Source organism: Trichosurus vulpecula, chromosome 7, assembly GCF_011100635.1.
Source record: "Trichosurus vulpecula isolate mTriVul1 chromosome 7, mTriVul1.pri, whole genome shotgun sequence".
Classification (NCBI taxonomy): Eukaryota; Metazoa; Chordata; class Mammalia; order Diprotodontia; family Phalangeridae; genus Trichosurus; species Trichosurus vulpecula.
In genome coordinates, this window is record NC_050579.1 from 148,042,039 (window position 1) to 148,069,826 (window position 27,788).

General features: G+C 34.6%; 1 protein-coding gene across 1 annotated transcript in view; it reads right to left on the minus strand.

Annotated features, from left to right (window-relative positions):
• Nucleotides 1–1,840: 1,840 nt before the first annotated feature.
• KPNA5 (karyopherin subunit alpha 5) overlaps nucleotides 1,841–27,788 on the minus strand; it is a 51,636-nt gene continuing 25,688 nt past the window's right edge. Inside the window, exons 7-14 of the mRNA XM_036767535.1 lie at nucleotides 20,619–20,707; nucleotides 16,894–16,993; nucleotides 15,495–15,658; nucleotides 12,724–12,802; nucleotides 10,911–11,036; nucleotides 8,779–8,906; nucleotides 5,433–5,611; nucleotides 1,841–3,935 (exon numbers count right to left, since the gene is read on the minus strand). Of these exons, the coding sequence (XP_036623430.1) occupies nucleotides 3,748–3,935; nucleotides 5,433–5,611; nucleotides 8,779–8,906; nucleotides 10,911–11,036; nucleotides 12,724–12,802; nucleotides 15,495–15,658; nucleotides 16,894–16,993; nucleotides 20,619–20,707 (1,053 nt within the window). The 3' untranslated portion in view covers nucleotides 1,841–3,747. The remainder of the gene's footprint in view (nucleotides 3,936–5,432; nucleotides 5,612–8,778; nucleotides 8,907–10,910; nucleotides 11,037–12,723; nucleotides 12,803–15,494; nucleotides 15,659–16,893; nucleotides 16,994–20,618; nucleotides 20,708–27,788) is intronic.

The window sequence follows — 27,788 nt, forward strand, 5'->3', positions numbered from 1 at the left end:
CTGGCCAAACTTCCGATAATAATTTAAACAGGCGGGTTGAATGCAATAATTCACCAGATCTCGATTTCTCTGAAAAACTTCCAATTGAGAACCCAAATAGAATGAAAATGTACACTACATATTTTAAATTCAATTTCTACGTGCAGGTTGTAAAAATGCTATTTATTCACATACACTGCAAATAGTACAGACCAAAATAAAATGAGGCGGTATCTTGGTCACTTAAGGTCTCTATTTGTTTGCTTTGTATAAAACTGAAGCTACAACAAATTAAACTGATAGATGCAATAAACACAAAAGTGTAAAATAATATTTTTATTATTTTAATAAGTGTAACATTCCATAATATTGCATACTGCTCATGTGTTGGTTTAGTTACATATATTACCCTTGCCTCTCCCCCACCCCCATCCCACTCCCCAATCAGGATTTAAAGATGCACTATCCCCTTGAAGCCCTATAATACAGGCTTTTTTTAGCTTCACACATTACATAAAACAATAACGCCATGAACTAAAACAAGTAAAGGTTATTTTGCTAACAGTACCAATGTTTATTTTAATTTCACAGTTTCACAAGTAAGCAGTAAGTACTTTAAAGATTAGTTTGTTGAAATTTTTTTTTAAATCACACTAAATCTGTCATTTTTTTCCCTAAGTGCTTATTCTTAAATGAGAAAAAGAAAAAGCATGAAGGAAAAGGAGTAGTGCTTCTTTTAGTCCCTCATCTAACCAAACAAATCATTCTCCAACTGCAAACATGTTCTACAGTTAAAGATGAGTTACTTTTGTGCCAACATTTTTATTACAATTTTGACTTTTTTTTTTTGCTTTCTGGCTGCTATCAGCAACAGTGTATAAATAAAATATGGTACTACAAAATTAAATAGTAATATTAATTCTTAAAAGGAAACAAATGTAATGAAAAACTTTAGTAGAAAACTAGTTATGATCAGTGAGTCAAGTACATAAGAAAACAGAAGCCAATTTGCATAATTGCATAGATTAACTAGTCAAAAATTCAAATTCAGACAGAACAGTATACTTGATTAAATGAATAAAAAGGGGCACTTTCAAGTACTTTTTCCCAATTTTTGGTTTGGTTTGTTTTCCAAGTGTGCATGCCCTTTAAAAAGACTTAAAATAACTTCAATACACTCTAAAAATTCATTTGGCAAAGCATTTCCCCCCTTTTCATCTCTGATATAGTAAACTGGAGGAAAACAAGACTAATACAGCCTTTTTTTTTTCCCCACAAGGATCATTGAAAAGGAATGATACCATTGATCTAGGCATTTTAAAATGTAAACTTGTGAAAGAGGCCGCCTTTCCAAAAATTTCTATGACATAGTGGTACATTTTAAGGTGTTTGTGTACCCCTAATCTAAAGAACTCATTATTGTGTGATACTTCTTAATATAGTTCAAACTTTGGTCCCTAACTACTAGATAGTGCCCCTTTTATTCAAATTAACGCAATGAATCCAAATCCAACCAAATTAGCTGTTACTCAAACAACAGGTCCAAGGACTAATGGTTTGTACTGAAATGCGTAAAGTGCAGTCACTTCACTGCTCAGAAACTTTCCTGTATTTTTTACCTGCAGAAACTAAAAACCCTCTCAAGAAACTCATTACATACTTTTTCCTTCAATAAGGATTATTCTGCTTGAAAGATTTGGCTTAGAGAGGAGTATTACAGTGTCTACAGGGTCCTCAAAATAAAAGCAGGCACAGCTGGTTATTTTATTTATGAATTATGCTGCATGCAACATTATCAAAATAAGTTAGAAACAGTGGAATACCCTGTTACCTGATATTCAGAACTGTTTTTATAACAAAAGATTTTGTTTATCTGATAAATTCACCATTAATTTGGTACTCTTTAATGTCATCACCCTGTTCTTTTGAATATATATAATGCAAAAGAGATACTTTTTGTACTAAACCTCAGATTTCCACCATAACAAAAAAGGACACAAATACAATTCTCTAAGTAAAGTTATTAAAAAAGTTTGGCAGATGTATTCTAGCATTATGGACGCTAGTCAACCCTCCCCTCCCCCATCTATATTTTGTGTATTTCTAAGTTTTAAATGTCCTGCTAAAAAGCTTAGTTTGATTATATATAATTTACAAAGTATTAATAGCACTCCCATGTGCATTTTTGTCCTGTAACATGCCTCTGATTTCCAGCGGAATCAAACTAAATGTTGCTACACATCAAATTAATCTTTCTGTATAATAGTCTGAAATGACTAAGAATCTTATCAAAACTGCATCAAATACCATCTTAAAACAGCTGTAAACTACATTTAAAAACATATTCTCAGTAAATATCAATTGGAAATGCAAATAGTTGGCTATAATTTAGTAACTATAAATAAAAATGAATTCAATACTACTACATCTGCTTCAAAATTTCTATCAAGCACAGTACCAAGGGAAGAACACTTTTCACAAAGTAAATAATGCATGATTTTTATTAGTTTTACATTTTGAAGATTTTTTCCTTTAATTTCAATACATGAAATCTGACTTGAAACATGGCTTAAAATGATAGTGATCTGAAACACTGAATCATGAAGTTATCTAAAGTATACATCAAGCAGCAACGTGATCATTTGAGTATTATACCATAAAATCTAATATAGATTTCAAACACAGTCAAGAATCCTTAGCATTTCTCGTTGATATTGGTCATTTAGTGCCCAAATAACATTAAACACATTTTCCAAAGTTAATATAGAACAATCTGACTTCTTTAAAATAATTTTGGCATTCAAGTAGTTTAATTATTACAAAGAAAAGCACAACTTTTCTATTACTGTTCTGACAAAAATCAGACAAATAATCATTGTATTGTTTTTGCTATGCAGCAGTACTTTACATTCATAACCAAATATCTGTCATGATGTACTACCGTCTAAAATTAAGTGGAAAAAAAGCAGCAAAAAAAATGGCAGCATATTTGGTCAGTCATACTAATAGAATCTGAGATTCTATGAACATTATATATATTCCAAAAGAAATAAGTAAATGATTCAAGAAAAGCAAACATTGCAGTGTATGCTCAACATAAACCGGAAAAGCTTTTCTCTTCTTAAACTGCCATCTTTTAAAGACAAGTCTGTTTTTCAGCACATGATATTTTTAAATTTTTTTCATAAATAGAGTTCATGTTTTTTTTTTCCTGCAAAGAATAATGTACAACACAGTGTTTCACAATTTAAAGTAATAAATATTTTCACATTCTAATTTAGCTTTGACTAGTTTGTCTTTTATTTTATGCTTTTGTTCTGAAGCAATGACATTTTTTGCTTCAGGACAGAGGTAGATTTAAGAAACTGGGCATGTCAGACTTACTGTCAAAATGCAATTATCAACAGCTGTTACTGCTGATATGCAGTTTCAAAGAATGCCTGAAAAAATTCAGAACCACTATTTAATTAATACTTTACTAAGGTTCTCCCTTTCAAGCTCAAGTTATTAAATTATATATTTAATGCACACTTAACTCACAAGTCAGTTACAAAAAATCTAACAATAAAATATATAAATACAAAAGACAAAAGCTATAAATGAAGAGAGGTACATCTAAACAGAATTCTTTTTGTGTTTTTTAAAAAGTGCATCAGCTGCTGCTTCTTTTTTTGTCCTCTCCAAAACCACATCAAACTTTCTGACTGGCCAAAAAGAGGAGCTATGCGAAGCCAACATTTAACATTATGTTTCTTTTCACTTAGCTATTTATAACTGAAACCCTTCCATTGGTGCTTCCTGCTGTTGAAAAACAAACTGCTGCTGGTTTTCATCCACCTGAGGGACAATGTTGGCATCCTCATCTTCCACACCAAAGTAGTGTTCAATTAGATCAAAAGCCTTTTGGTAGATCTCTTGATTTTCGTGACTTTGAAGAAACTCAATTTTATCCAGACCTAAATTTTTAAAAGCACAAGCTTAAAAATCTGATTAACTAAAAATCAAAACGCAAAATACAGTTGCCACAAAATAAATCAACATAAAGTCATTCATATTGCTGCCAATGAGATTCTCTGACATATCCTAATTTTTGCAACCCTTAAAATAGCAGGTGATAATTTTTTAAAAGATTATGCGACAATATTATGCTACAGACTTCTATAACAGCTTAAAAAGATACACAATTGTTCAAGGGAAGACTGTATCTACACATTAGATACAAGGAAGAGTAAGGTACTATTTGCACATCTATAATCCCACTCCTCAAAAAAAGGGCTTCTTCTCTCTATTTGGATAGTATTAGCTGTGCCTATCACGGGCAAGGAAAGACTAAAGGTCATTTTGGTGGCTGTTTCCATAGCTTATTTTTTATTCCCACTTTTAGGAGTTAATTTTGTGGGTAAGGCTGTGTGATGTCTAATGTAGTCCTGAACTGAATTATCTATCAAAAGGCCTCATGTGGTGGGAGTAGATGGAGAAAAGAAAAAAGACTCAATCACATCTATACTTAATATACGGCTGGTTTTAATTCATAGGGATTATATCCTTTTACTCTATTGTAGCACAGCAAGTAGTGTTCCTAAGTCAATGAATAAAGGTGATAATATACTGTCTTAATCATTAATATTAAGTAAACTAAAGGCTTAACATCCTATAATTATTTTAATAAATGCTAAATAATCCTTATCAAAAATGTGAAACAAACGAAAGAAAAAAGAAAGAGAAAACATTCAAAAGAAAAAACACTCAGGAATCTAGTTAGGTACCTTATTCTGGCAGTATCTCTTACAACTAGCACCTCTGATTTACTATTTAAGTGTCTCTCGGGTTAACTATTCTGCAAAACTATTTCAAAATGCATCAAAATATCCTAATATAAAGTTTAGTTAGGATCTACCATATTCAAACAAAAAACTGAAAACTTACCAAAATATTCTGCTACTTAATTTTAAAATAGGCAATGAAAGCCTATGCACCTTAATAACAATAACAATTCAAATGTATGTAACACTAAGTTATATGCTGTGACACAGGCAGTACAAATATTATTATACTACTTTACAAAGGGGCAAATTTAAGATGAGAGGCTAAGAGTCATTTTTACTTCCATTCATAATGACCTCAGCCAACTCCAGGACAGTGGGTGGAATAATCAAAAAATCATTTACATTTTGTTGTTAAATAATTTTATACACATAAATACACTAAACTAAATAGATAAATGTATATATTTGGTTTGGCAATGTGGTAGGCAGACAGAAGAGGAATATAAAATGGATATGTTTCACTTAGTTTGTAAAGTTATATTTCTAGTTTCTGAATGCAAATTTATACAACCGGAATAGGTGGACCAAAACGTGCTAGACTCCAAAGAGAAGCCACTGAGATTTAAAAATCTTTATATGGAAGGATAATTAAGCACTGAGTAGGATTATAAATGTATAAGTCCTTACCATATGCTTCTTCAATGAGAGCACAGTATGGATTGATGCCCATTCCATTTTGTCTAGCTTCTTGCTCCCCAAGGCGTAAAATATTTTCAAGACCATTTAAAGCCACCTGGACTATTTTGGAATCCATCACAGTCAAAAGGTCACAGAGAGGTTTAATACAACCTAATGCTACCAGATACCTTTAAAATAATTAAGGAGACAAGGGAAAGGAAGAATTTAATGTATTTATTAGTTTATGGTACTGACTCATAAAAATGGTTCCTAGAGGCATTCTAAGTATAACTAAAATAAGCAAAACATTTCTGAAATGTAAACTAACTTAAAATTGGCAAAAATGCTGAGTAGTCTCAGTTACAATGATCATTTCTATAGCCTCAGATTATACTTCCAATTCCAACAAGCTATCTTGTAAATAATGCATCTCTTCTTCCTAAGTCAAAGAATATGAGTCACTTTAAATCAATCATCATCCTATAGAAAAATAAAAGCACACACCCTAATGTGACTCAAGATTACACACTCCATCAAATTTATCAGCATATTTCCACTAAAAAACTAAGGAAATAGGAACTACAGAGATATATTTAATTTCCTGAAAGTGTCTTAATTTTCATTTGTTTCAACTTATTCTTAGGCACTTATTTTGTTATTCTGATGTGTGACAAAATTCATAAAGTTTACAGAAGTTCATATAATAAGTTGTGTTTTGTATTTAAATTAATGGGGAGGCAATAGAAGGTGGGGAGGTAGTATAATTAGGATAGGACAATTAGCATAATCAAGAAAAGCCTTCAGTAAGAAGTGATACTTATGTTTGGAGTAAGCTAGGTATTTGTGGAAGTAAGAAAGGAGTAAATGGTATGGACAAAAGAGAAGGACTGTCATTTACAAGGAACAGCGAGTAGTCCATTTTGACTGGAATCCTTCTTTTACAGGAGAGTCATATATGTAATAAGTAACCCTAGGAAGGTTGGTCAGAGCCAGATTGTGTAAGACTTCTACATGTCAAATAAAAGAGCTTCAATTTTAGATGTGAAAAAAGGACCACTGGAGCTTTTTGAGCAGAAGAGTGACACAGAAAGATCTGCTCTTCAATTTGTCAATTTTATCGGGGATGGACTGATAGGACTGAAAGATGCCTCTTGTAAGGGGCAGGAAATAATTCAAGAGGGATGGCTTTGGGCATATGGACAAAACTTTTAGGCAGGGAGTGAAAATGCCTAAGTTAGCTCAGCTAACCGAACTGTCTGGTCAGAAAACAATTCTGAACTGCTTATACTACTAAAAACCTTGTCTTGGGTAAAAAGGTGTTAATGGGACAATAAAGAGTGGAATTAATTTCATTAGGATAGGCAGGAATAGAAAAATTTAGGTTTTGGCACAGAAGGCACATCTCTAATGGGGATTTTATTTTGAAGTATAAGGCATTAGAAATAACTAACCAAAGTGACACGCTGAATATGACAGAATAGACTGACAGCTAAAGTTAGGAAATGAATAGTTTCCTTGGGACACAAGGCTTTTGGTTTAAAAAAGTATACCCTAGTAGCTAAAGTTTGACTAGAACAAGAATTGTTAATGTTTTTTTGTGTCCTGGACCCCTTTGGAAATAAGGTAAAGCCTATGGACCTTTCCTCAGAATAATTTAATTAAATGAGTACATAAGATTTCAAATGAAACAAGTTATACTGAAATATAGCCATCAAAATATTTTTTAAAGAAATTTTACTATAATGTGATGGCTGGGCAAATGAAAAGTGTTTATTTTCTCAATAAACTTTGTTCAGATCAAATTACAAGTTGTATAGTCTCTAGAAATGTTCTTTTTACATTTATACAGATAATGAAATTGTTACAAGTTGATTAAGGAATGTAAGTGTTCCTTTTGATATATGGATTGGACATAGTAAGGAAAAACTTTTGCTAATGATCAATTACATAACTCTACATTTCTACAAAAACAAATTTCAGCTTGAAAAATTATCAAATTATCCTAATAAAAACTGAATAAAATTAAAGACTCTGTATTATTGATAACTGCACTTGTCAAACACCAATAAGAAATGGAAAGCTTTCTATTTTTATTTTTTTTAATTGGCAATGTGGGGAAAGAAAACAATGAAGGCCCAAGAAGATGAAACAACAGCAAAAGATATTGGAAATACAAAGACATTAAAAACCACAGACCTTTCCCCACAAAAAATGAAAAAGCTCAAAAAGATCCCAGGAGCCAAAGCAAGTTTAAAAAAAATTAAAAAAAAAATAAACAGTGATCATAGCAGGGAAAGACAATCAAAATTCTCTAAGTGTGATTCTTACAGAGAATACAATCTTCATTCCTTATTTTTTAAGGTGTAAATTTCATCAGATTATCTTTCAATATCTTTCAATTTCTTAAAAAAGAAGCCCAAGGAACTTAGGATACATTCCTGATCCACATAAGGATTCTAAAACTGAGTCTCTAGGAATAAGGAGTGTTTAGGCGGAGAAAAAAGGACTGCTATTTGTTAATACTGCAAAGAAAGAAAGAACTGAGTCTCAAAGTTAGCATAATGATCTAGATTATGGGTTATGATGAATAAAAGTAATTAGAAAAGTATCATAACTATCATCAGCTATCATGAAATATCACGAAAAAATTTAACTAGTTTAACACTGGTATAGGTCAAGGTTTACATATGTCAACCTGCATCATTCCAGATTAAAATGTTCATAATAATTCCCCATGAAGCACACAGCTACTAAACTCTAGTCATTTCTGTAAGATGAAATTACATGTTTACATCCTAAGTATTATTTTTAATTTTCAGTACCTACAAATGTCATGTTCTGTTTTAAAAAAAAACAGTCTTCACAGTTTACAATGTAAAAACTAATTTTTTCAACTTATGTCAAAAGCAAGTTGAGAAATAATTTAAATACATGATTTATATGATGTTAACCACTCTGAAAACAATTATATGGTTTACAGCCCATCAAGTATACTTGTCACTTCATAGTACTTAGCAGATCCATTTTGATTTGAGAATTTGAGCAGAGTTTCATACCTAAACAAAAAAGCATTTCGCATCCACCTCAAAATGTTACACCTATGATTATTGGTTTCATTATTCTATAGCAAGAAGGAAGAGGAGTTCTTTCTTGAAAAAGGTTATTCTGGGAAGAACAAATTAAACCAAAAAACTCCATTATAAAATAACTGTGTTCTAATGCTTTCTAATTTAAGAAGTAGTAAAGTCCATTTAACAAAGTTATAAGTTATAGTTACATAATAAATTACAAGTTATATATATAAATTACAGTTATAAGTTATGAGATCCACTATCCTTCATTATTAACATCATACCGTATCTGTTCTGGAGTGCCTCCAGATGTTGCATTGGTTATAGCCCATGCTGCCTCTTTTCTGGTACGGAATTCAGCTTTCTGAAGAATTTCAATCAAAACAGGAAAAATATTTGCATCTATGACAGCCTGAAACAAAGAAAACGAAAACACATTACTGTCAGTATAGTACTTTGTAAGAAGTATAGTAATACTTAAATTCCACAATTTTTATGGTTTATCTTAAAATGCTACTATGGTACTTATTCTTAAAACTTTTCAAATATCTCTCCAGTCTGACAACACACTATAGTATACTTCCTAAAAGATCACTTTACTTTAGTGTTCTATGATAAATAGTATTCCTTTACTGAAAAGAATAATTAAAGAGCTAATTTAAAAAAAAAAAAAGCTTTGCATATAAGAATAGTTAAGGAAATGGCATCTATTGAATCAGTTAGAAGAGGGTCATCATCAGAAGGCTGGCCAATAGATTCCTTTTTTTGACAGTGGCAATTCATGAGGACTAAGTACTAATAGTGCAGCATGGATGCAGTCTGCTTCACTCTAAGAGCCAACGGTAATGAAATCATAGATCTTTTGAAATATTAAAAATGCAAATAATTGTAAAATACTATCATGAAACCACAAGGAAAATATTTACCAAAAAAAAATTAAAATTTTAAAGATACTCATAAATTATAATCTGTGAAAAAACAGCTGAAAATGACTCTAAGAATTCATCTGGTGCTTCCTCCCTTTTCTAGAAAATTCATACCTGAACTACCTAAAATTGATAAAACCCTAGTTTACAAAAGCTATTTTGCTAAAACCCATTCAGTTACTAATATCAATGATTTAACTTTTCTTCAGCCTAATCCCTAAAAAGACAATCTTTTTGCTTATATTCAACAAAGAACTACAGCTGAACATTGTTTTTAAATGCACATGTTACAAGTGTGTGTATGTGTATTTATACACGTGGCTAAACTGGGATTGTGGCTGTGAATAGAGGGAAGATATAAAAATAAAAACAATAAGATATGGCAATGGATTGAATATGTGAGGTAAAAGTGAGGAGTCAAGGATAACAACAAGGTTGGAAGCCTGGGTTGATGGTGGTCCCCTTAACAATAATAGGGAGGCCAGAAGAGGGGAGGGTTTGGGGGAAAAAGATAATGAATTTTGTTTTGGACACGGTTTGAGATGCTTAACAGACAAGGCACGCAAAAGGCAAGTAGTTAGTAATGTACTTTTAGTGATTAAAAAAAAATGAGGCTGCACATAGATTGGGAAATGGCTGAACAAACCATTGTATATAAACATAATGGAATATAATGGAATACCACAAGAAATAACTATGAAATTCATATAAACTGAGGAAGATTTTCATGAACTAATACAGATCAAGGAAAGCAAGATTCAGACTATGCACAACGACTACAATAATATTTTTAAAAGCATACACTAAAAACACAATAGAATTTATATTAATTTAATGATAAAGTCCATAGCACTAGCAAAGAAATATTTTCCTCCTCTTATTAGTGAAATGTTGTAAAATATTTTGTGTCCTCTAACACATGGTCAACACCTCAGTTTGTTTTGTCTAATGCTCCTTTGCTATAAGAGGCTTCTATTGTAGAGGAAGGAAGTTATTGGAAAGAGACAGTGATGTAAAAAAACCAAAAAGTATCAATAAAATATTTTAAAAGTTAATATTAACCAGTATTATATACACTGATAAACTCGGCCTACAACTGTCCATTTCAAAATAAGAAAATCAATGGGAATAATGATATACTTAAAACAATCTCATTTACACTGGGAGGAAATGGAACAACTGCACAATCACTTTAAAAGTAAGCAACTGCAGCTAACATTTAGCATGATGAATGTATTTCAATGAAATACAACAGATATAAGTAAATCATTATCATTGGACTACAAGGAACTTAAACTAAATTCTTGGTGTCTTGAAATTTTAATTCATCTACTATTATTCCAAAGACTCAGCTGTCCTCTAGGGCTGTAAGCACCATTTATACTATACAGAGATATATATATACAGTTTTGACCTGTAGCATAAGCATTTCCTTTAAGGTAATAAAAAAAGTAAAGAGATATCTAAATATCAATCAGAAAGATACTTACCTGAATCTGTGCTCTATTTCCTGCAGTGATGTTAGACACAGTCCAGCAAGCCTCTTTTCTTATAGATTCTTTTGGACTACTAAGTAAGTGTAAGAGGCAGGGTAATGCAGAACAATTCAGAATTACCTATAAAAATCAAATCTTTAAAATACAAATATTTACAAGCAAATTTGGGGGAGTAATAAATAAGTTATATAAGTTAAAACCAATGAGAATATTTTCCACTTGAAAATTAGACTGGCAATTGTTACTTTGGATAGGTAAATAAGGCGTTATATGAATTTTTAAGTTTTCAAAGAAATGTCTAAAGAGGATGGGGGTGAAGGGGAACAGGACATATAACATGCTTCCAATGCTAATTATCAATTTCTTGTTGAGACAAAAAATTCTGATCATCAAAGGTCTTTGGAAGAGTCTCAGATTTGGAGAAGGTCTGATAGTTATCTGCCATAAGCCTCTACCCTTCCCTCTTCTGCTTTAATAACTGAGAAGACTCTACTTGGGAGATAAAAGCAGAAGTATTCACAATATTCTAACAATGGGACTAACAATCTACATGCTTTCTTTCCCCTTGCTACTGCTGCTCTAAGACTTGTGATTCAAAACCACTGAGGCAGTGTAATGGCAAGCAAAGTGGGACTTTTGGCTGTTTTTTCTTTTGGAGCGCTTCTCAGCACTAAGGCAATCAAGTGCCTTTGACTGAGTCTTTACATTAAATCAAGAGTCTTTGATCACCTGCTTAAGTCACAAGAAAACCTAAGTCACATGAGTTTGAATCACATGGTTGTGATGCCCTCTGACCCTGAAGAAGTGTATATATACTCTGAGGTCAGCATTTTGATTTTGGGGGCTCACTCATTGGAAGAATGTTCCTATGATTTTGCCAGACAAGATTCTGGGTAACCGTTAAGGACCACCCCCACTCCCGCTTTGAAAACCCAGATGTTGGTGCTTCTCTCTCTGATAACCATGAAGGTATTGCTATGGACAGACAGTCAGAAGCCTTGTCTGCTGATTTGTGCTATTTGCTCTGTTTATATAATTTCTGCTTGTAATTTCTGTTTGTGTTTTCTCTGAAGTTCAGGGTGCTGACTTTTTCCCCCTACACTAAGTGAATTATAGATATATGTATGTTTAATTAAAGTGAGATTGTAAACCCCTTAAGGTTGCTTTCCTTAGAAAAGCAGATCAAAGAATCTGTACTAGCAGCCCTCCTATGTACTGGTGTTATTGGCCTTATACGTCCACAGCATCTGCAAGCAGCATTGTTGTTACAGGCAGCATAGAAGAGGTGAGGTAGTAGCATTGACTCTGGAATCAGAAAACCTAGGTTCAAATCTCACCTTTGCTACTTACTACCTATTGCAATCTCAGACAAGACACTTTTCCTACAAGGTCCAAATTAAGTCCTAGCTCTAGCACAAAATGTTTCCCAATCTCTCCAGCCCCTGATGGTTTTCCTTTGCTGAACTACTATAGATCTAACTGGCCAGATAAAACACATTCAATTCATATGCAGTGATACATTTATATTTTGTAATGCTGATACTGTGTGTGTATACACCTTCTCCCATAAATGTTCCTTCCCATGAGGACTGGGACAGTGTCCTGTATCTCTATGTAACTCCAAAACATAATACTTTTACATAATCATGTCACCAAGAGTACATCTATTTACACATGGAAAGATTATTGACAGGATATGCTTGAAGGAAACATCAGTATAAAACAAGTAACTCTATAATTTGTAATACATTCAAGTATACATCTACTGCCATTTAAATAGACTTATCTCATTGAAGTCTGAACTCACCTGTGTTTGAATATCATCACCTGTCACAATATTACCAACAGCTCTTAATGCAGGTGACACCACTTTATAATCATTGTGCCTGAAGACAATAAAAAAACTAATTTGTATACTTATAACAAGACAGACCAGTTATACATTTCTGAAATAAAGCTACATAAAAGGTTTTATTTTCCTCTCTAAGCAAGAACTGTTTCTCTCTCTTAAAAAGTAAATACTAACAATGTTTGACAGCTGTAATCCATTAATACTTTATTATTTCCAATACATAGAAATCCATGCTTTGGTAGGTAAATGATATAACAATCCTTTAACCTGGATGAAAATCCCTTAAAAGAAGGGTAAGAACCTTGTCTTAAACAAATATCCCACTTCTACCCCATGTCTCCACTCTTACAAGACTCAAGTGCCTACTACCTGCCATTCACTGACTTAGGAGATAGGGCTAGAAAGACAAAATAAAAACAGATCATGCTCTTAAGAAGCTTACGTTCTAGTGGGGGCAAATAACATGTACATGGATAAACAGAAATTATATACTAAGTGAATACAGCAATTTGGAGGCCAGGGTAAAGTATTAGTAACTAGGGGAACGGTCTCCTGTAGAAGGAGGCACTTTGAGCCTAAAAGGGATTTAGGGATTATATGGGGAAGATTATGAAAAAAGAGCATGCCAGGTACGGAACTGTAGGAACCTACAGAACAGAAACCTGGAAGTTCCCCCTGGAAGGGGGAATAATATGCAATCAGTCTGGAAAGATAGACTAGAGCTAGCCTGTAACCGGCTTTAAGTGTCAAACAAGGAGTTTTTTACTTAATCCTAGAGGAAATAATGAACCACTGGATCTGTTGAGTAGAATGACGTGGTCAGATTTATCAACCTGGCACTCAAAGACAGAGGGATTAGAGGGCATCCCTATTCACTAGGGGGGCAGGACATGCATAATTCAGCAAAGGAAAGTCCTGAGGCTCTAGTCAGATAGGAGGACCAGAAGAGAGAAATGTCACGTCACAAAAGCCCAGGAAAAAGAGTACTGAGGAGCAGGTGGTCAACAGTGCCAAACACTGCAGAGAGAGAGGTTAACAAAGATGAGGGAAGGAACCAGTAGTTAAAAGACTGATAATTAGTGAATGAAAGGTGATGACAGAAGATATATGCAGTGACCAGAGGTCATGTAGAGGATGAAGAGCAGGTTTAGTTGGCAGTACCAGATCTCAAACTATACCACAAAGCAGTAATCATCAAATGTATTCAAACTGGTTAAAAAAGAGAAAAGCCGATCAATGGAGCAGATACGGTACACAAGACGCAGAAACAACAGAACATAGTAACAGGGTTTAATAAGCCTAGACAAAAATTACTGGGCCAAGGACTCTCTATCTGACAAAAAATGCTGGAAATATTACAAAAGAAGTCTCAACTGAATTGGGTTAGCTTTGTCAAAAAAAAAGTCAGCTCTGCCAGTGCTCCAGCTCTGATTTTGGGGTTCTGGTCCTGGGCTGGGTTGCCTGGTAGAAGGGAGCTAAAGGGCAAGAGTCAAAGTAAAGGCAGTATTAGATGCCAGGTAGTCTTTTTATTTGGGGGGGGGGGGGGGAGCAGGGTTGGGATTGAGCAGAATGTCAGTGGAAGGAAAGGCTAGGGGCTTCCACTCACAATTAACAACGGCACTTTTATAACACAACTTCAATTAATCTTTGAATCTATTTCAACAATTTTCTTAGAAAATTTACCAACAGCTTCCTTAAAGAATCCCTGCCCAGGTCTCATCATTCAAACTTCAAGGGTTATCTACTGTCTTACAAAATAAAAGTTCAAACTCTTCTGCCTAACATTTTAAGCCCTCCACAATATGGTACTAACACAGTCACTGAGGTGGAACAGCATATAGAGCTGGGAGTCAGGAATAGCCGAGTTGGAATCTTCTGTTTCTAGCTGTGTATCTAACACTGAGTAAATCACCTGTTTGCCCCAGTTTCCTCATCTGTAAAATAAGCTGGAGAAATAGCAAACCACTCCAGTATCTTTGCCAAGAAAATCACAAATGGGTACATCAAGAGTTGGACATGACTTTAAAGACTGAACCACAAATTATTTGCATAACTAGTAAATGAAAATGAAAATTTTATTGAGTATGTCCAAAAACGGATTTCTTTCATTTGGATCTACACATTTTGTGAGGTGTTCTCTCTCAGCTTAAGACAGTCATTAAAACCAAGTATTCAAAATAAACTGAAACTATATCACAAAGTTGTGATCCAAGATTTTTAAAATATGAAGCATACTCAATTACTCTAAAAAGATTAATGTTTTAAGGAGAAATAGTTTTGTATTAACAAGAATATTCAAAGTTTTTCATTTTTACTTCAACTCTTTTATAATATACAGCTAATATACATATATTAAATGTTATCTATTATCACTAATAATATTATTCATATTCAAAAATGTTTACTAACAAGTTTATGTGATCAAAAATGTTTAGAGACCACAGACAGAGCTCTACATTTATCAAGAAAACCTGAGTTTAAATTCACAACATTTATCAGTTGCGTAAGTCGGTTACAATCTCTCTCAGCCTGTTTCCTTATTTTACAAAGGACAAAAAATAGCAGCTACCTCATAGGGCTACTCTACAGGTCAAATTAAATAATACACATAGCACCTTTTGTAAATCTCAAAATGCTACATAAACTTGAGCTATAATTGTTAGACTACAGCAAGGGCTAAATTTAATATATAATTATACATTTTTTAATCATACAATTATACTTACATCAAAAGTTCCACCAATCTTCTACAGACTCCAGAGTCAATGACTGCTTGGATTTTGTCATTGGGTCCATCAGAAAGATAAGAAAGGGCCCAACAAGCATCTGCTAATACATCTGGGTCGCTGCTAAACAACAATCTTGATAGAACATTTAAGCAAGGTGATACCTAGAGGAAAAAAAAAAGACCCAAAAGTTTAAATATTCCTTTGATACTACAGGATTTCAGAGACAGAAGGGTTCTTGGTGGCCATCTAAGCCAAGCTGAAAAAGAATCCCTGCCACAACATCACTAATAAGTAGTCATCTAGCTTTTGCTTAAAGACCACGGGGAAAGAGGGAGTGGGTGAGGGGGTGAGTGGGGGTGAAAAACTCACCACCTGCTGAGGTAGCCCATTCTACTTTTCAATAGTTCTCATAATTACCAAGATTTTTCTCAAATCAAGCCTGTATTTGTATCTGTAATTTCCTATTATTGCTCTCAGTTTAAGCCTCTGGAGCCAAGCGTATGTCTAACTTCTCTTCCTTCTGAAGTAACTTCCAATCATTAAAGAGAGGTACCACATGCTCCCCTACATCATTTCTTTTCCAGGCTAACCATCCCTGGTTCCTTCATCAAATTCTCATGTCATTAATTCCAGACCTTTCACCACCCTAACTGCCTTGATCAGGGTACTCTTCAAATTATTAATGTCTTTACCTAAACTGCAGTGCTTAGAATTCAATAGGATACTCTAGAATTGGTCTAACCATGGCAGAATACAATTAGACTAACGCCTCCTTGTAATTATATGCAATTTAAATTCTAAACTAACATTTTAACACACATACACACACACACAAACACACACACAAACACACACACACACCATGGCAATTTTTTAAGAATCCTCAAACAGATCATTCACTCTTGAAACCAGTCCTACATACACATCTAGTACTAAGAGGAAAAATATTATTTTCAGCTTTGCAGCCTCCCCCTAACCAATTTCAAACTCATAGGATATCATTTTCCCTTAAATTTAAATGTGAAAAGGAACAGAAAAAATCTGTCTTCATGGGGGCTGCCCTTTTGTAGAATGTCAGAATATTCAGCAATGTTATTCTACTGTATAATGTGGGTAACACACTTCAAAAAAAATTAGAATGAGAACAGAAGATTACAGATCAGGACAGGTATGAAGTAGCAGGGATAACGGACCTAGCACTGGAATAAGAGTCAACATCTTAGTCTCCAAAATGTTGACACTGGCTCTGTGATCTTGAGAAATTCACATCCCCATTTGAAGTCTCAATTTCCTTATTTCTAACATAAGAATGGAACTCCTGTTCAGTACCTTCAATCTCTTACATTTTCCCTTAAAGTCTGAGAAATATTTATCAATTTGTCTAAGTCAGTCATACCTTGCTGAAGTCTGGAGGTGGGTTTTTGCCTCTACATAAATTTGAAAGAGCCCATACAGCATTTCGAGTTGTTGTGAGTCTGTTTGAATTTGTCAGTAATCTGGCAAGAAAAGCAAAAAAGTAATTGTCCCCTTTAACAATAATTCTCAAACACATTTGGAAGGGAGGAAATTTAGATTGTTTCTGAGAAAGGGACTCAATCACTGATCAACAAACATTTATTAAGAGCCTACCAAGTATGTTCTTGTCCTAGATGGTAAGGATATAAGTACAAAGAATGAAACAATCCTTACTTACTACCTTACAAGACTTTCTGAAACACAAAATTATTTTAGTTCTAATTTGTGTAGGTTTTAAAAGGCTGATAATGAAATCATAAAGCACATTTGAACTAAAGTGCCAATTACTTAAATCAATCCTGTTATTTCTGGATAACTGAATGTTTAGTATACTACATTACCTTTAGTCATGACAACAAACATCCAGACATAGCCAAGGTCTTAAAGAAATTAGAGCAAAGAAAAAGTAAAACAGAAACTGACATTTAAAAGACTGTCCTATGTCTTTTTCACTTGGTTTGACTTGAACCTGACATGTGGAAAATAGAGTCTGCTTGTCTTCTCTAAACCTGATAAATGGAAGGTAAAAGGCCTGGGAAACTGAATTTGGCAATTTGCAAATTGTAGGAATTAAGAGCAAAACTGAGTATCTATGGACCAAGCAACTTAAAAAAACAAATGACAAATGCCTCACACTTCAAACAGAGTAGGAGGGAAAAGCATCTGGCCTTTACCTAAGGTGGTTACTGTTTCATTTTACAAGGATTCTCTACTTTCTGGATTCTGTCAAGTAATTTATGATGAACAGACTGAAGATTACAATTTAAAAGATGCCTTTTGTTCTACAAGTTATTTTCTTTGTATGGGATTTTCTTGAAGTAGGATAAAAAGGCATATAACCTTTTGTACCACTGTCAAGAAATCTTAACAAAAAATTTTTCAGCATCTAACACAAATGGTACATACCAAATAAAGGCACATAAAAAAATGCATTTAATGTTAAATTCCTAGTCAATAACAGCACAACACAGCATCACAGAAAAACTACTACAGTATAGTAAAAATGTCAAGAAGTACCCAATTACATTGCTTTTAATGTACCTAAATGTCTTATTTACACAATAATTTCCCTATGGTGTTTCTGCTATAAGGTATATGATAGCCAGTTCCTGAAAATCTACAAGGATCTCTCCTTCTTTGAATTCCAATTCCAATTATGGTCAACCATGCAGCTTAGCACTCAGCTTGTGAATTTCTTGCTTATTAAAACAGTTAATCATTCTATAAAACACTATGAGTCTTGACCAGAGAAAGGATCATAGATGAATTTACCTGTAAGAGTCAGGTGCCTAGAATTCTCTCTTCCTATTCTGTACCATTAAACAGAAGAAAACAATAAAATTGCTGATCAACTTGAAATCTTAATTTCCTGCCACTAAATGATTCTAGTTTCTTTAAGCAATGAAAATGTTTTAGTAAGAAAGGAGAGATGGGTCTTTATAAAAAGGCAGTAAGACCTGAGTTGAGGAAAAGATTAAGTTGAGGAAAAAACCAATATATCTTTCAATACGATGTCTGCCACACAGTGGGCGCTTTTTAAGCTCATTGATTACAAAACACATGACACTATGCAGGAAAAGTAGAAAATAATGTTAAAATACTTTCCAATAAAATGTAGTGTGGGTTTAGTGGTTTTTAACAGGACAACTTAAATTCACTTTTCAAATAATCCATTTGGCAGGAAATTAAGATTGTTCCCATAATACTACATAAAACAATCCTCTATAAAACTCGATGTGATTATTTTTAAATCACTTAAAAGATATACCTTCAAGTTCGTAAATAAAATTCTGATTTTTAGAGAGGTATAAAAATTGTGTGTTTTCAGATTTCCACATAAAATGTTTGCAAGAATCAAAAGTATACTGTCTATGACAACATTTTAATTTAAATATTTAACTAGGCAGTGTGGTATGGCTTTGAAATCAAAAGATCAGGGTTTATGTCCTAGCCTCTGTTGGTTAATAACTGGGTGGCCTGGAGAATGTTGCACAATATATCTCATCAACTCATCTGTAAAATAAGAATTACAATGACTGCTATTGTTGTTTGTCCTTCATTTTCAAAGCGGACATTGACATCAGAAAGGAGATGTCATAACTTGCAAGTGGATTTAAGTGAGAGAGGGCTGTGCAAAGTCACCAACCTCACTCTCTCCTCCAGAGCCATCTGGGTCCAGTGGCAAGATACAGATCAGGACAAATAGAGATGGCCCCAGATGCAGTGAGAGGTCTTGGCCTCTTTAAGCTAATGTCTTTCCTAGGTCTCAGTCTGTCTGAGGCAACACCCATTCAGTGATTAAAGCTAGGTCAAACTTGGGTAAAGAACAGCCTCTTTTACCTAGTCAAAAAATAAAATAAAATTAATCTGGGAGGGGAAGACCCTTGAGGTTTCTGGTCAAAACAGAAACAATTGCTATTTATAACAACTTATACTAACTAATTTATAATAACTGTACTACAAATCTCACCATGTCTGTGAGATCAAATAATGACACATGTGAAAGCAATCTACAAACTGTAAATTGGCATATAAACATAAACTTTTTTTTCGTCTTCATTTCCTACTTGGCTGTACTCCTCTGGCCTTCTCATCCTGCTCCAGAAAGGAACCTCTTCATCCTAGAAAATCACTTCAGCCCTGTAGCTCCCACTTCATGAGACCCCCTGATCTCTGGGGCCCCCCCTCTGATTGGAGGGCAGAATGAAGGGTTCTTCCCACAACCTCCACTGAAGGAGGGCCCCCTGATCAAACATCTCTTTCATTTCCCACCTGGCTGTACTCCTCTGGATTTCTCCATCACACCCCCAAGGCAAATATCTTCTTTTTCCAACCCATAGCCTTTTCAGCTTCTCTTTGTGTGTGGTCTTTCATCTAGAACTTTTATTTCAGTAAAGTCACTAAGAGAAAAGATCACAGATTTGGAGTTGGAAGTGACCTTAGAGATAATCTAATCCAATCTCTTCATTTTACAGATGAGCAAACTATAGCCCACAGAAGTGAAATGATTTGTCCAAGGTCACGCAAGTAGTAAGAAGCACACCTGGGATTTGAACCCAGATCTCAAGTCCAAATCCAAAACTCTTTTCCCAATATCACATAAGAAAAATGGCTAGCACTGGGATGTCTCATCACGGGATTGGGATTCTCCAAGGTTATTTATATGCCAGCAGAACATAACCTCCAGTACGCCTTTCATAACCAGATATCCAAGAGGCTCCATAGTTTAAAGATATTGATTTCAAACATATTATAATGAATTCATTTTTTTTTTGGCTGGATCAACTCATGAAAATATCACTAAGATGAGGAGAGGGGAGGAAGAAGTTAAGAGCAGGGGAAATCTGTGCTGATGGAAGTAGTACAATGATGAACCAAAAGACTCAAAGACAAATGTTCTAAGTTTTCTCACTTTATGAACAATAACCATTAAGAACAGCCACCAATGTATAATTTTCATTTCTTTGCTTCATTTCAAACTGTAAAAGAACCTAAACACCTAAGTTTAAAAGCATCTTTTAAAATAACAAATTTACTAAAGAAACATGTATTTTCTTTTATAATCCATTAGCTCAGCTATAATAAAAACTTAAATAAAATACTTACTCTAACAGAGGGGGAAGTATTCCACAATTCAAAACAAAATCTCTGCATTCTGCATTGTCACCAGCAATATTACCAAGTGCCCATACTGCCTTAAAAGCAAAGTAAAAAATTAATTTAGATTCGCATTTCTGCACTAGTTGTATATTATTAAACCAACTACCTTCCCAATGTCTCACCTGACTATCTGAACAAGAAACTCTCTTAAGAACAGTATTTTAAAACAAAATTAATATAAACCTAAGATTTTTTTTCACCATGAGAATAATCCTTTTGATAGAGCTACAATGGAATCTTTAAAAGAAAATTATTCCCCAAAAGAAAAAAATTTTGCTTCTTTATAACTTAATGGACATTTTATCCTTTTGTAGCTAAAGAGCTTGTCCCAGTCTAAACTGAGTTAGAAAGGTTAAATACTACTACTATCACCTCAACAATCAATATTCCAATAATCAATACCAAGGATTATCTAATACCCACTTGGGAGACAGTTAAGTGTATGTGCTCAAAGGAAACAGGAGATGTTAATTGTTTGCATTGCCCTGAACAGACTGTCAATAGCAGATGATTGCCTGATGTCAGATGACAGGAAAAAAAAAACTAAAATTTAAAAAAAAAACTGCCTGGCACTATAAACATTCCATGGATTGCCTACACTTAAATAAAAATTACCTATAATCAGTTTCTTGCCTCAAGAATTACCATGCATAGTGGCTAGAACAAAGACAGAAACCTATCTTTCAACCTGGTTCTGCCAGTAACTCTCTCTCTCTCTCTCTCCAAGGTCTGATAATGCACATAATAGCTTTAAGTGAAACTGTGAAGGCCATTCTTCTGTTCTCCTTCCTAATCCTTGCTTGGTAAGATACATGGCCACTTTTTAGTACTGATGGCTAATTGTCTAGGAAATGAAATAGACATTAGGTGAAAAAACGATAAAGAGGAAAAATTAAAGCTACTACCAAAAGAGAAAAGATACGACCCAGAACCCAAGATAAAAAGTCATGGTATAAAGTTAAATTTTTCTCAGAGTAGAGGTAAGGATTATGTTAATAAATGTTAAAAATGTATAATGAAGATAAATAATAACTAAGAATATCTAGGGTTAATCAACATTTAGGGAGGAACAAAGCTTGCGCCAAGGTGATAAAAGAAAGAGGTGTGACTTATTGAATACGAAGTCATGTATTTCCAGGAGAAGGAAGAACCTAAACTATGTGGTATGAGGCTTGTCCAGTATAGCTATCAACCAGAGCTAAAACACTTAATGTTAGATCTCCTCCAAATTACTCTGCAATCCTGGAAGGCCCTGAGAGAGGGAAGATTCAAAAGCAACAGTAATACCTTACAAGTTATTACAATGCATTTTCCTTACAAGATTAATAAAGATTAAATGAGATAATGTTGCTAACAGTAACTCAAGGCACAAAAACTGAGATTGCACATCATTATAAAATACAAAGTTAAAGTGAAAACAGTTTTTAGGACTGTGATTCTAAGGGTATTGCAAATGTTTTAAACTTATTTTGGGTACTAATGAAATCCATTTCCAGATTCTTTTCCCTAGTTAATGCAAATCAAGTGATATTTGGCCCTAAAATATAAGTAGCTTTCCTTTAGGTGTTATGCAATAGCGAGCCTCTTGAATCACAATTTCAACTGTTTTTCTATTACTTCTCAAACGAACAGCCTCCTTTACTCAATTCATTCATTTTTCTCCAATCTCTCTATTATTTCTTGCATCAGTCAAAACTAAGCACCAAAAATGATACTGGGCCTCAAAGAGCAAGGCTTACTCAAGAATATTAAGGTTTTTATACAAGCATCATACTATTAAAATACCATAGCAACATCTTATTTCCCAAGTCCTATACCCAAAATTTAAGTCACCTACCTGACTTTTAAAGGTGACAGTTGAGAAGTCTGAAATATGCTAGGACTAATGATGTGAATCAAGTACCATCACAGGAAAGTAAACCAGGAATTAGGAAGGGCAGAAAGAGCATAAAGCACACAAGTTATTAACTGGAAACTATGAAAAAGAAAGTGGACATATAGCGTTTCAAGAAACCATGCTATTTATTTGTAGAGACATGGCTGAGAAAAAAATAATATTATTTAAAATCAATCTAATTTTGGAATCTCAAAAAATGGGGATATCACAGAATCTAAGAATTAGGACTTTAGAGATCTAGTTCATCCACTCACCCGGTACAAAAATCACTTCTACAACATCACTGATGATCTTACAGCCTTTGCTAGAATACCTCTAACAAGGCTGACTACCTCATTTGGCAGTCCATTCTACAGACGGATGGCCCAAAATATAAAGAGTTGTTTATTAAGCTGAAATCTCCCTCTCTGTAACTTAAACCAATTTGTCCTAGTTCTGCCTTCTGTTTCACATTCTTTGTGATGACCCTTCAAATCAGTCAAGATAGCTATTAATATCTCTTAAGTCTTCTTTGGACAAAGCACCCTCAGAGTTCCTTCAGTTCTAAGATAATTTTCTGACTTTTTATCATCACCACTTCTATCTGAACATAAATCCGTTAGAAGAAAAACGAGGTTACGGGAAACAAATAGCTATCTAAAAAGACAGTGTTAGAAAATGGAGTTTTGTTTTCTGCACCAATACTTATGTAGAGAGGAAAGATAAGATAGTCTGTGAGCCACAAATGTACTACATATAAGGAGGAAGAATGTATCTCTCTAAGCATTTGCTAACCTAATCAGAAAGGCTTTAAACTGAAAATACAGAAGGGGAAAAAAACTGCACAAAAATATTTGCTAAATCACTGCCACAAAGAGGAGAAAGTATAACAAAAAGAATAGTAGAAGTATTCATGTAAAGAACAGATACCAAAAAAAAAAAAAACCAGATACAGGAATGTCAGAAATAATTACATACAAGTCTATGTCTATATGCCAATTTTGTTGATAATCCATTCTCTGGATAGTCAACAAATCTTGGGATCTTATTGATAAGTACTCCCTCAAAGACACCACATAGACTTGGTAGAATAGAATTCATGATTCCAAAAAAGGTAATTCTGTTTAAAAAAAAGATAGCTCAACTAGATGGGTGCTAGAAATGTACTACATACCAATAAGCTCTGATGAAATCAAGGATTTCAATAATCTTGCTCATTTCTGCACCAGTTCACACCGTGCCACTTCAGACCACCTACCAGGGGTTGGCATCCTATGGCCTCAAGGCCACATGTGGTCTTCTAGGTCCTTGGATGCAGCCTTTTGACTGAGTCCAAGCTTTACAGAACAAATCCTTTTATTAAGGAGATTTGTTCTATGAAGTTTGGATTCAGTCAAAAGTCCACATTTAAGGACCTAGAGGGCCACATTTGGCTTCGAGGCTATGGGTTCTCCACTTCCGAATCCTATGTAATTCTTCTCTATACTTTTCTATAGATCCTCCAAAAAAGATACATACAGTATAATGGAGAATGTCCTCTGTCGTCTTAATTACTTCTTGGTTACCAGTAAAGCACTCGCTTTGTTATTTCTTGCCACATGCCTAGCCAATATCCTTGTCTGATCATTCACATCCTTGTTATTATCTTTTAACTTCACTTCTTGTATTCAAGTCACTAATGGTAACGTGCTTCCATCTACCATTACTATGTAATCTCATTGTCTTTTGGATCACCTATAATTCTGATTTTCCTGACATCACTGTCATGATTTGCAGCTACAACTACCATCACAAAAAGGATATTGGTAATTAAAAGGGGAATTTGTGAAAGCACTGAATAAATTCCTAATTGCAATTCTGCCTGATTTCCTGTCATTTAAATGTGAATCCAGCTCAAAATCCACAACTATTTATAAACATAAGTATATGTGTATCCAACTATATGTCAATCTGAGCAGTATGTGTTCTCTTTTCAAAGATAAGATTTTACTGAAGAACCATTGTAGGCTTCCAGGATTAGATACAATCAGTATGTCATCCACAAAGAAGAGTCCCCAGAGAACTTTGCCAGAGAGGGAATCATCTGAACTCCATGCAGGAAATCTTTCATAATACTGGCAAACACCTTAGTTGGGCATACTTTTTATTTACACCTCACTTAATGTATATTCAATAGAATACTTGGTCAAATTATGTCACAGAGTAACTAATTTTTAACACGTGTGGGAAACTCACTATTAAGAGGAGCTTTTAACCTATTTTGTTGAGTAAAATGCTTTTCCTTTTTTTGGGGGGGGAGAGCGGGGGGTTGATGGGGGAAGGAAGGGAAAAGGGAAAGAAGATTAAACCAACCACACGTAGCAAGGTTTTATAACCTCTGTATGTTCCTGTCACTTACATGATTATAAAGATGTAGTTTGCTATGGAAAATTGTTTGTGAAAGCCTACCTGATACCTTCTCATGTTTTTATGAAGGATTCTCTTGACAAATGCTAAAACGATTAAGATTTCAGAGATGAGAAATAGGCATGTGGGGTTAGTGTTTCTCAGTTGCCTTTTGCGTACATGTGTTCATAAAATTATTATCGATAAACTTTTTCCTTCTTTTGCAATCTCCCCATCTTGGGAATTTATTTTTAAAATGTTAGATAAATGAATAATTATATTCCCTTGAGACAGTACAGTACAGTGGAAAGAACTTGATTTTGGAGTAAGAAGGCCTGGGTTCAAATACCAGCTCTGCCATTGACTATTTGTGTGATCGTGGGCAAGACTTTCACTTCTCTGGGCCTCAGTTTCTTCGTCTCTAAAATAAAGAGGTTAGACTAAATGACCTGTAAGGCCTCCCCTAGCTCTAAATCTATGAGCCTACTACCTCCAGCAGATTTCTTCTTTGACTAGATGCAGCCATTCTTCCCAACTTCACGGTCCCAAATGCTACTGCCACTTCCTCGCATAGTACATTTACTACTGAGTTTGTAGAGTCCAACTGCAGTAATTCAACTATTGCCAGTGATGAGAATAGACTCTTATAGGAACATTAGCAGATAAAATCCATTTCACATCCATTTGTTGCCCTCATTCCTGGTTTCATCTACAAAAGTCCTCAAAAGGGTCTGGCTTAGCTGGCTCTCACACCAAGCTCTCTGCAGCCTCATTTTCCCCTGAAGAGCTTTTTAGCTTTTTGTCAGGTGATACAGATTGTAATATTCCATCCTCCTCCATGTTTTGCAAATTAGCTTGTACTCTAAAAACAGTGTTGCCCTTGGCTGCTATGTTGCTCCACTTGGTAAAAGCAAATTATCTGCTAGCTGAGGCAGTTTCTGGGCTTGTTCTGTCTCCTTGTTGTGGTGACCACTTTGCAATAGTTAAACTTCACTGAGAAATGGTGAGAGATTCAATGTCTTTACTTTTGTTCATTTCCCATATTTTGGAAGTGACAGATTGTTTAAACTGTAGGAACTACTGCCTGCAGGTTCTTCTTACGCTTATCTCTTCTTCTGATTTGGTATGGGTTTTGAGTTTTGTTCTAACCAGCCCATGATCTGAGTGTACACAGACATCTGAAATGACACTCAAATCAGCAACTAGTCATTCTGCCTGCTAGGATAAAATCAATTTCATGTTTTGCTATACGTTTTTGTTGCTCACCATATCCAGGGCCTGCAGATTTTCTTCTTGAACAAAGTATTCATGATGTACTGGTATAAGACAAGCCTTCGGTCTCTTTCATTTCTTGATCCCAAACTGTATTTTCCAACATAGTTTTCAACTGTCCTCCCCTGTGCCCACCTTCAACAAGTCATTCAGTATTAATGTAGATGCTGACTTAGTTTGAAGGATCTTATCAAGTTCTTCATCCTCTGCAACAGATCATATATCATAGATTTAGAGCTGGAAGGGACCTTAGGAATCAAGTTCAACCCTCTCATTTTTTTGAGTGAGGAAACTAAAACCCAGAGAAGTTAAGTGGGCAGTAAGTTGCAGATCCAGCATTCAAACCCAAATCTTCTGACCCCAAATTCAGTGCTCTACACTATGCCATATAAACAGGAATTACTTTATGGTGCCTTGTTTTCTTATGCTCATCACAGATAGTAAGGTGACCAAGTATCCTACTGAAATGTTTCTTATTGTCCATAAGTGCATGAAGAAATTAACTCCTTTACTTCTAAGAACCTAATAAACTCCTTTGCATTTGACTCTAATTTCTGTGTCTCCTGGTTTCATTTATAGAGAGGTCATCAATATGGACGTGATTCAGTTCCTCTAGTAGAGTATCCACCTGCTCACTGGACAAAGTTTGCAAATTAAGAATACTAACACAGTTACATGAATGTTTGTCGATGTTCTTAACACTTTTTAATCCACTTTTCTGCTACCATCAGTGCAGAAGCAAAAGGAAATAACACTGGAAAGAGGGGTTTTTTAAAATTTCTTTTTCATGGGGTGCTATGACCAAAATGTTTCACCAACCTAGTGACCACTTTTTTGGTAATGATCTTCTGTTCTGGTCCTTGGATAGTAGCCAGAGTCTATCATTGTGTCTCTAAGTTGTAGCTTTTCAGGATAAATAGAACCTATCTGAACTTGTACTCTTCTGGTATAACCTTCTAGAACTAGGGCTCACCATCACACAACTGAGTAATACTTTTTAGAGCACTTGGGAAAAGCATAAATGAAAAAGCATTTACTATGCACCAAACACCATGCTAAGTGCTGGGGATCCAAATGGAAAAAGTAAAATAATCCCTGCTCTCAAGGAGCTCACACTCTAATTGAGGGAGGCAACATATATAAGAGTTTAACTGCAGAGGTCAACAGAAAGGCCTAGAATGGTAAGGTCCAACAGTCTTTAGGGTATATAGGTAGGTCAAATGACAAGGCCTAGGAGTCTGCAGGATATGGAGGCAGAACAGATAATAAGGCCTGGAGGACCTCAGGAAGCAGAAGCAGGACAGATGATAAGGCCTTGTGGTCTTCCTCATCAGAAGGACTGTAGTTGCTAACTCCCAGGTTACTCAAATAGTATTAATATCTATGTTCATCCTCCTACTTAGCCACCTGAGATGGTATCTGAGTAGCAGGGGAATGAAAGAAGAAAGAAAAAGGTAACCTTACTTGGCTACCCTATGGGATAGATGGTGGGAAAGTAAGAATACAGAGAAAAGAAAGTTAACCTATCCTTAAAACTGGGGTCATCTGAATGATAGAAATGATAGTTGATAGAAATGATAGTT